The sequence below is a fragment of the Montipora foliosa genome, chromosome 4 (genome assembly GCF_036669935.1).
Source record: "Montipora foliosa isolate CH-2021 chromosome 4, ASM3666993v2, whole genome shotgun sequence".
Classification (NCBI taxonomy): Eukaryota; Metazoa; Cnidaria; class Anthozoa; order Scleractinia; family Acroporidae; genus Montipora; species Montipora foliosa.
In genome coordinates, this window is record NC_090872.1 from 14,372,324 (window position 1) to 14,382,323 (window position 10,000).

Here is a 10,000-nt window from a genome sequence, read left to right on the forward strand (position 1 = left end):
TTCTTGTTATAGGAAAGGAAAGGAAAGGAAAGGAAAGGAACTTTATTTAAGTGTCTAGTCGTTCTAGCGCTGAAGTACTAATTGGGGACACTGTAAATTGAAATTAACAATTAACACAACTCAAGTCAAACGTTGGTTTTTTGAGGAGAGGGGAAACCGGAGTACCCGGAAGAAACCTCTCGGTGCAGAGTAGAGAACCATAAAACTCAACCCACATATGACTCCGAGTCGAGGAATCGAACCCGGGCCACATTGGTGGGAGGCGAGTGCTCTCACCACTGCGCCATCTCTGCACCCTAAAAGCGTGGAAATTCTCTTCTTCTAACTTTAGTGCCCCTCTCTTTTTAGAAGACGCTCGATATCTGTAGCTAACAGGCAGGAAATGAACTAAATTTAAACAAGTTTCTTTGACTTTTGGCAAAACGCAAATTTCAGCCTGACTTGCCGTAAATGCAATGCTTAATCTCTTTATTAGTGTAACGTAAGCACAGACATTGCTCATTGATTGGTTAGCGTGGAGACAGTTCGCAAGAAGCGCCGCTCTAAATATAGATGATACAAGAAAATGTTAACTCCAAAGACAGATATGGAATGTGAACTTCATGGCATTGGCTACCTGTATAAGGAGGTCAAGAAACGCATCAACCCTTAGTCTGAAGACAAAGCTAAAGCTATAAATCTCATTAATCTTACTGCGTCACAGCGAGATTCTAAGGGCCGATTTACACGGTACGATTTTGTCGCATGCGACATCGGCTTACGACAGGCCCACGACATGATTTACGATTGTTGTGTACGTCAGAAAAAATGTCGTAGCATTTTAAAACATGTTTTAAAACGCTGGGACAATCGTAAGTCATGTCGTAGGCCTGTCGTGAGCTTGTCGCATGCGACAAAATCGTATCGTGTAAATCGGCCCTAACTGAGGTTTTTGCGACTTGTTCTGATTTTTTGCGAGCGATAATCTTTTCGAATAATATATGAAGCCAAGGAAACATGCTAGAAAGACAAATGACCTGATAATGAAAAGAATTTTACCTGGAAAGTGTATTTCTGCTGCAAGTGTTTGTAAGAACTAAAACGACGAAATGAAGATATAGCGCGGCCTACGGTTTTCAGTAGCGCGAAACTTGCCAGAGCCATACTTTAAAATCGAAACCTAAAAGTTTAAGGAGAGAATACTGAAATATTCGTTAGTGTGTCGTCTGCAGAACGTTTTTTTTTTTGCATTTATTTGCAGCATCTTACGCTCGGTTGGTGATAACTAAGGCTATGAGAACTTTGGAGAAGCTCTCTTGTGTCCGCTTTAAGAAAAGAACAAATGAAGGGTACTTCGTCAGATTTATACGAGGCCAAGGGTAAGAATCTGTCAGAGTGGTATATTGGGCCGGGCGTCTTCCATTTGTCCGAAAATTCCGTAATGGAATCGAATCATTCGGAACAGAATTTTTCATGTCAGCAACTTAGAAATTTCATCCCTCTGGCCAATTCGAGTCTCCTCTTAAATTTTAAGTTTTGGCGTGAAATTCGTCAGCATGACTGGACTGGGATGGCCGGTGACAGGCTGTTATTAAGTGTGCATTATCTCTGCCATTTACGCGCTCGTAGAAAATGATGTTGTAGGGTGGTTCTAGCCAGCCCCACCCCTAAATTGTTTAGAGGACTCATCTTCGGGAATGTCAAGGTGAGAGCAATGTTAACATCGACGCTCATTGTAAAATGTTTCTTTTTCTTGAAGGTGTTATTCTTATATCGGTCGCACGATGGACCCCAACGGTCAAATCGTATCCATAGGTTTTGGTTGTGAATTACGCGGAATTGTCTTGCACGAATTGATGCACACGCTGGGTTTTTTCCACACCAGTTCGAGGCCTGACAGGGATGCTTACGTTATTGTATATACTCACAATATCAAAGCAGGTTGGTCTCCGTTGCATTTCTTTATTTTTTGGGCTGGCTCTTTTTATCAAGAATCAGGGTTGACAAACCAGAAAGTCGTCTTCGTCGACACAAATAATTGTGCAATTTTGTGAAATTGTCCGGCCCAATGAGCTTTGTTTTCTACTTCTGCTAACAGATCAATGAACTCTCTTCGGTAGTGACAGAATTAACTATGATCAAAGGGCACTTTAAAATTTGTGCTGTAGAAATTCCAGGAAATCTGTCTGGGCTTTCAAACAAGAATAGTAATTGACCGGTACGAGCTAGTAAAGAGAAAAATCTCCGAGGAAACTGGGTGTTGAATCCTCGATCATCGGATTTCGATCACTTTGCTTTACCAACTGAACTTCAAGGCCTGGCAGACCGTCGAGAGGCAGCCGGTGGTATTAAAGATCTCAATTTGCAATTGAACATGACAGGGAAATTTCGCCTGTGGATTTGTATTGGTATAGAAAGTGCTACAGATGGATTCCCATGTAATTATCCATCTGAGTTTTAGCCGTAAACGCATAAGGACTCTGATCATCGTGGGAAATGGACGTTTTTCCTGTGTCCTTCTATTTCCATTACTAGAGCTAACGATCAGAAGAATTACACGGAAAAAGATAATTTCGTAGGGATGGCACATTGGTGAGAGCGCTCGCCTCCCGCCATTGTGTCCGGGGTTCGATTCCCAGACATTTTGTGTGTTCTCTACACCGTGATTTCATGCTGTAAATAGCGGGAAAAACTGCAAAACGCACTGGCAGAGTATACACCTTATTCCAAAATGGCCGCCATTTAGACATTCTTTTGTTTTTATTCAAATTGGACCTTGATGCCTCGTTCAAGGCAAAATATTCTTTTGAATTTTCAGCTCAAGAACGAGGCATCAAGGGCTAATTTGAATAAAAACAAAAGAATATTTAAATAACGACCATTTTGGAATAAGGTCTATTCCTTTTGCTCATTTAAGTCAAATTTTGCCATTCATCGTTGACGAATAAATATCTTAAACTCCCTGTAGTGTTTCGTAAAAATTATTGGTTTCAATGAGTCTCAAAGGCAGTTATTTTTGCATTAGCGTACCGCCAAAACTTCAAGAAGTACAGCCATGGTGAAGTGGATCGCTTAGGAGCACCTTATGACGTCACATCCCTGATGCATTTACCAAAAAAAAGTTGGAGCAACAACGGAAGAAACACGATTCAGTCACGTGCGGGACCTCACGTGATTCTCGGTCAGCGGAGAGCTCTATCTGTAGTGGATGAACAACAGCTGAATCAGCTGTACAAATGTAGTAATAATCGAGGTAAGGACACAAATTTCTTTATTTATCGCCGACCTTTTATATCAATGGATATAGTACGTGACAATGGGTCTGGCCGGCCGGTTCTGACAAAAGGAAAGCGCCCGTAGACTAATCAAAGGAGTTGTAGGAGCAAGGATGGCACAGTCGGTTAGTGCGCGGCCTTGGTGCAAGAGGTCCTGAGTTCGATTCTCGGATCTCGCATCCTTGTTTCGACTCCTTTCCTTTCCGTGTAGCTAGTAGCTTTAAATACCCGTAAAACGGAGCACTGATGGAGAGGGGGGAGTAAAATGAGCGCACCGTCGACCTCAGGTTTGTCAGTGATTAAAAGTTACTGTTACGAGTTATCGACGTTAAATAAGGTCTACCATCACTAATTAAAATTCATCAATAACTAAAATACTCATGTAAAAGACAAGAATAAGCTGCGATAAAACAGAACGAACAAACACAACCTATCTGAAAATTGCTGAAAAGCCTCAACTGGCTAGAGAATTACAATTGGCTTTCACTAAATCAGGGTAGGTTCGAATCCCGGCCTCCAGAGACAAATCCAGATCCTATTTTCCTGTGGTGGTGGCCTTTAAAAGAGATGTTTTCTGTTTGTTCCAGGGTGCTACTTTGCTGTGGGTCTTGAGAAGGGAACAATAACAGATTCCCAACTAAAAGCTAGTTCGTCTCAGCCTTTCTTAGATCCGCATCAAGCTCGGCTACATCTGACCGCTGGGCCGAAAGGAAATGGGGCGTGGTGCGCGGCAGGGAACGCAGTCGGAGAATATCTACAGGTGAATTGCCATGATATAAATTATTGCTGATGCTTTTTTTTCCCGAGCAAGTTTGTTGCTCCATTTTTTGCCCATACTACAAAAAAAAAAAAACTTATTTATCAGCGACAAATCCTGTCCAATGGTTTTTGCAGAGTTTCTTATCGATCAAAAACAAAACTGTTGGTCTTGAGAACGAAGGTTGCCTGCGATCCATTTCAGACTGAAGAGCCCCTTTTGCAGCGATCTAATGCCTTCTTTTCCCTCCATTTTTCTTATAAAGTCGGTTGTCATTGGACTCTAACTTCTCCATATTGCGCTTGGTCTCCCCTCCATAAGCGGAAAAAAATCGTGAGAAAATTGGCCACGTCGGGGAAATGTAGAGAAGGCTTGCATTCTACGTGAACTGCTTCATCTCAGGTCTTTAATTTCACTTCCACTATAGATCGACTTGGGGTCAATACAAAAGGTAACAGCCATCGCCACACAAGGCACGGAGGACCTCTTCATCACTTCAGCCTGGGTATCAGGTTACAAAATCCAGAGCAGCATCAACGGAAATTCGTTAAGTTGGGTCACAAACGTACAGGTGGGTGCCACCTAATTGTAACGATATCGTACCTAAACTATAGAAACAAAGAGGTTCTTTGTTCTACGGAAGATAACCTTTCGTGTGCCGTGGTGAATAATGCGACCTTTAGAGTAGAATACTTTTTCGCGTAAGAAGTAGCTTCTCCATGTAGTTGACGGGTTTTGTTAGAACTGAAAAGTGGTTTCCGGTTTTTTCTCTTGAATGTCAAATCTTGACAGTATCAATAGCAAAAAAAAAATATACGAATTAGCATACTCGAGTTGACTGGTTAATAAGGCACAACGTGTCGCAATGCATTTTTATCGATTTTAATTATTTTTTCCAGTTCCTCAATGGCAATTGGGATGCGAATTCGGTGCAGTATAACTCTCTCAAGACACCATTCAGAGCCCGTTATGTCAAAATTCTCCCCACCCACTGGTACAACAGCATATGTTTACGGGTCGAGCTTTATGGATGCAAATGAAAGGTGCAAAATCATTCTGTTAAGTAGTTTAGTGCTGGAGCTAATTTAAGAAGTTCTTTGCTTTGCATGTGTTCTTCATTATTTAATTTCCTCGTGCCATCAAATCTACTCAAGTTGATGCTTTGTCCTTGGCATTTGTCGTAAATGTTTTTGCCTAATAGTCACGGTCTGGCGTTGTTGATAAACGCTGCTTATTGGCACTGAAGAGCACCAAGACCCATAGTAAATAAGTCAACTGTATGCAAACTCGTGGGAACAACAAGAAACTGCACGGGTTCACTCCATTGACTAACGCGCATGCGTTGCGTCTCACGGCTTACTGGTATCTCGAAGGCTCAATTATTAACAATTATCAACAGGCTCTCAACAGGCGACAAATTTGGAAGATTCTTGTTGGACAGGAACCCATGGGCTCCTATACTGGACGAACATTGGGCCTCTAGTCCAGGTTTCCCGACGACCCTAAAAACCTTTGCGTTACAAAGACAGCGTTTGGTTTATTCACCGTTTCGTCTTATTTGCTGGTGTGGTCCAAGCGAAGTGTTTTGGCTTTATTTTCTAAGTACTGTACGTAATCCACAAGGCCGTCCAAATCTGTAACCCGAACATGGCTACTGGTTCACTCTAAAGTTGTGTGAACTTGTGCTAGCATTCATATAGACCTCTTTCATAAGGGCGGACAAATAAAATAATCTCAGGCTTCTGTTTAAATGTTTTTTGATGCTAATAAGCCTTTTTAGTCTCGCTACGACAAGCAAATTTGTTTCAAATTCGTTTTGTTTTTAGCTTGGATTGGCTGAGAAGCAAGACTTTAAGCCAATCACGTGAAGTAATAACAACTCTAAAATAAAAAAGTTTCATCACTCAATTAAAACTGCTGTAACAGATGATCATGCGTCCTTTTGTGCTGGCATTGTAAGACTTTTCCTGGTATAAAGGAAAAAGGGGAATTCGCTCCGACGAAGGACAAACGCTCGAAACGTCAGCTCGCAATCTTTCTTACATTGTAGACTCTTTTGATGAAACCAAATCAGGACAGAAAAAAAAAATACTCATTTCAGTTTTTCTCTGAGCTTGGAGAGGTATATAATGATCAAAGAAAATATGACGACTACTGGTACTAAGAAAAGTCGAGATGAAGGTAGTGTTTGAACGCACAACACCTCGTGATTGGGAGCTAGAGAGAGTGTTAAGTATTTATGAGTCAATGAGTCAATGAGTTGGTGCAGTAAATTAAACCATAAAATGAAAGCTACAATTTCAGAGAATGCTTAGGAATTATCACTGAAACAAGGGCTTAGGCTTAATCAATAAATTATTGCTATTTTGACTGTGGGTCTCATTGACTCATTGACTCATAAGCATTCTCAGCTAGAGAGAGTTTCAATCGAGTGTCGTAAAACCAAAACCAAAGTAATTACTTTGGCCAATCAAAAAGGACGAAGACAATCCGGTAAACCAATCAAAACTCGAAGTAATTACACGTTGCCGACACAAAGCGCGGGAAATGTGCACGCGCGAGCCACGATTGGTTTTGGTTTCACTTCTGATTGGCTGAAAAAGTGGCGCGAGAACTTTGAACCAATCACTGAGTGAGTGAAGTAATGCAACGCCAAAGCAATTCGGTAATTACTTTCGACACTCAATTGAAAACCGCTCTATATGCTCTAATTACTAAACTACTAATTGCTGGCTCAATTGTATAGTTCGCTTCGTCACGAATTTAAAGTCAAATCCCTTGCTCACCATATTCTCCAGAAAATCAGTGAGAGGAACATCCAGCTACAATCGGCGTCAAAATCGTTGAGACAGTCTTATCCTTTAGAGTCGATTTCAAGGTCGGTGCGCAAATGGCCCCCTCCCCCGCACCCCCGGGACAATGTTGTGTTTTTCTGTTTTCTACGAGCCTTGTCGACAGCGGTACAACATTGATTAGGGTGGGGGAGGGAGGGGTATCCCGGAAACGTACTTTTTGGACAAGTTTCCTTTGCAAACAATGAATGTGTCGTTGCCAGTGTGCTCTGTTGGCAACTGTCTCAACTAATTTTGTCGCCGATTGTAGATTCTGCAGGGTCGTGGGTTCAAATACCATTTGGGACTCGGATTTTTCTTTCTTTACTTTTTTTTCTTCCCTTTATAGGCTTATGTCCGTTTTGGCGCTTGCGAATTGAAGAGAATCGTCGGCAATCCAAGCTGTCTGATCAAGTTAATTAAAATATGTCAAAAAACTCAATATGGTTAATTCCTTAGTTTCTTACCAAAAACAAGTACCGATATGGATACAATGATTTTTATCGTATTCATTTGACACCTTTATCATCAAATTTGTGAATTAACAAGTTCAAGTTATGTAATTTTCCTCGATTTATTGGCAACTAATTCAAAGTTCTTTGTCAGGCCCAGATGCATGCTTTTACTAGAAATGTCCTCAGCATTAGAAAGCCTAACAGTAAAAATTCAGCCTGATGTAGCTAAGAGCTTCGAATCAATTGGTCGGTTTTCTTAAGCCTGGTTTTCACTAGCGACGCAAGCACAAGAGATTCGTGTCAAGTGAAAACGAACCATAACGCAAAGCACAAACACACGACACAGAGACAAAGATTCACTTGTTCCATGTTCTCCCTTACAACGCGGCACTGCGGGGGGAATCTGGTGAGGGTCTGTTTCATTGGACGAATATCACAGCTTGCGGTGTGCTTACATTAGGGTTGGCAAACGGCCAGCTGCCGATTCGGCCATAAATTTGAATAAACAGACGTATACCCGAAAACGTCACCGCTTTTTCATACTTCCTTGGAAGTCTTGTTACAATAACCTGATGCACTTACTTGAAATAAATGAAAGAAACTTTATTTAAGTGTCTAGTCGTTCTAGCGCTGGAGCACTAATTGGGGACACTGTAAACTGAAGTTAACAATGAACACAAATCAAGTCAAATGTTGATTTTTGAGGAGAGGGGAAACCTGAGTACCCGGAGAAAAACCTCTTGGTGCAGAGTAGAGAACCAACAAACTCAACCCACATATGACGCAGAGTCTGGGAATCGGACTCGGGCCACATTGGTGGGAGGCGAGTGCTGTCACCACTGCGCCATCCCTGCACCCCACAAATCTAACATCATTAAGACGATATCACTTCTACTTTTTGTTTAACAAAGGAAGACTTGACGGTAGGATGAACCTGAATGCACCATTTGAATGTCAAAGCTTATAAAATTACCAAACTTTTCCCCGAAGAACTCGGCTGTTCTCAATGTCCTTTTTGAAAGGTACGACTTCTGCGAATGCCGTTTCATAATCCGAAATTGGTGTCCGTACCACACGTAAGACTCAATGGCCAGATTACCACATGGTATTTCTCTCGAATCATTGAGAAAATGACAATGGAACTGACTGAGCTAGCGGAGGGAAGGGTCTGTCACATATGGTGTTTTCCTCAATGCCACGACGAGGACAACTTGAGGCATCTGAAAGCTGCGAAGTTCTTAACTTACACAGCGCCATTCACGGGCCGAAACCCCGCGCTTAGGCATCTCAGTAAAACACTCTGGCCCTTGTTTCATTTGAATTCCGTTTCGGTCTTCGTTCTGTACATGCTTAAATCAGTGCAGTAAGGTTCAATGCAATTCTTACTGGCTCCAGTCCTTTCAGCGCTTATTGTCAAGTATCCCGTGACCCCTTGAGGTTGATGTGCCTTGATATTTCAACAAATTACAAGAGCATCATCCGCTGTATTATGCGCCACAGAACGAATTTCATAGTCAATTACAAACAAAGCGCACGCTACAATCGTCGTCAATAACCGTTTAGACGCCTTGCAAAAAAAAAAAAAAAAAAAAAAAAGCATCAGGTCAAATGTGTTGACCACTTTTTGCTATACACGGACCCTCACTCCGCCAATTCAGTGCCGACTCTTTGGGAAATCTATTGCATCCAAAAAAGCAACATTGTCAGGTGCAAATTGAAACCCATTTCAATAACCTCGAACCATCAGACTGTTCCGCGTCATGACAATTTTCTGTAGAAGGTCTAGTATTAGCTTCAACCCATTTCTTAGCTTTAGAGTCACACTGCGGAAGCACAAGGATTTTGAAGGATGTTTAATATAGAGTTAAAAACAGTATTTACAATGATAATAAGTTAACAACTCTTTCGCGCAACCTAGTAATAAATACTTTCAATCTTACAAAGCAGTTCTTTGCTTTTTTTATATTCAAGTAAACTACGTAATTTAACATCATTCGTACCACATAAAACGGATTGCTTGACTAGGTTAACCTCTACTGAGTCGCGCAACGTTCCTTTTTCACAATGAAAAATTACTTAAATCGGTCGAAACAATTTTCTATACGTCATTAAATACACTTGTCATAAACGATATAATTTCTAAAATAATGATAGAAGATCTGAACAGCTTACACGCAATGTTCATTAAGTTAAAGTTCGACATAATTTATATGTTATATTGGTAATATTAAGAATTAAATAGATCTTCTTGTTTCCTTAGAACGATTTCCTCTGAGCAATAAAGGTAATTTCACGACCTCGCCGCTTTTGAAAGTGCTACGCCAAGCGATTGGTTCGAAAATGCTTGGCCAAATATGAGCAAAACTGGCGTGCCTTTTCCCACGCTGAGAGACAGCTGTTAGCATTTCCTTTACGTTACGATTGGCTGATGTGACAGTGGGTCTACTCTGATTGGTCGGAAAATACTTTCGTTTCAGTTTACGTCACTCATTCGAAAGCCGCTCCAACTGGAAAATGTCGGGATACACACGCACAAAACATAAAAAAATACGTTTTGCAAAACCACGAATTCATTATTCTCCAAGTTGGTCAAAACGTTATGAAGTTCACCTAAAATTCTCAACCTTCTAGTTAATCAAATTTTCTACATGAGTTTGAAAGCCAACACGACAACAATTACGTGCAAAAACCGAGATAATAAGT

At 41.1% G+C, this 10,000-nt stretch overlaps 2 protein-coding genes across 5 annotated transcripts in view; one reads left to right on the top strand and one right to left on the bottom strand.

Annotated features, from left to right (window-relative positions):
* Positions 1-8,119, top strand: part of LOC137999964 (astacin-like metalloprotease toxin 1) — a 22,701-nt gene extending 14,582 nt beyond the window's left edge. For 3 of the 4 annotated variants that reach the window (XM_068846010.1, XM_068846013.1, XM_068846011.1), the window contains exons 5-11: positions 1,241-1,358; positions 1,739-1,920; positions 3,005-3,232; positions 3,842-4,014; positions 4,439-4,582; positions 4,911-5,054; positions 7,192-7,284. In XM_068846010.1, coding sequence (XP_068702111.1) covers positions 1,241-1,358; positions 1,739-1,920; positions 3,005-3,232; positions 3,842-4,014; positions 4,439-4,582; positions 4,911-5,051 — 986 coding nt within the window. In that variant the 3' untranslated portion in view covers positions 5,052-5,054; positions 7,192-7,284. Of the gene's footprint in view, positions 1-1,240; positions 1,359-1,738; positions 1,921-3,004; positions 3,233-3,841; positions 4,015-4,438; positions 4,583-4,910; positions 5,055-7,191 lie in introns of all 4 variants that reach the window. The other variant, XM_068846012.1, reaches the window with a different exon arrangement.
* A 1,016-nt stretch (positions 8,120-9,135) lies between these two features.
* LOC137999966 (lysine-specific demethylase 9-like) overlaps positions 9,136-10,000 on the bottom strand; it is a 10,345-nt gene continuing 9,480 nt past the window's right edge. The window contains exon 6 of the mRNA XM_068846016.1: positions 9,136-10,000. This exon is cut by the window's right edge and continues 1,211 nt beyond it. The gene's annotated coding sequence lies outside the window, so the exon portion shown is untranslated.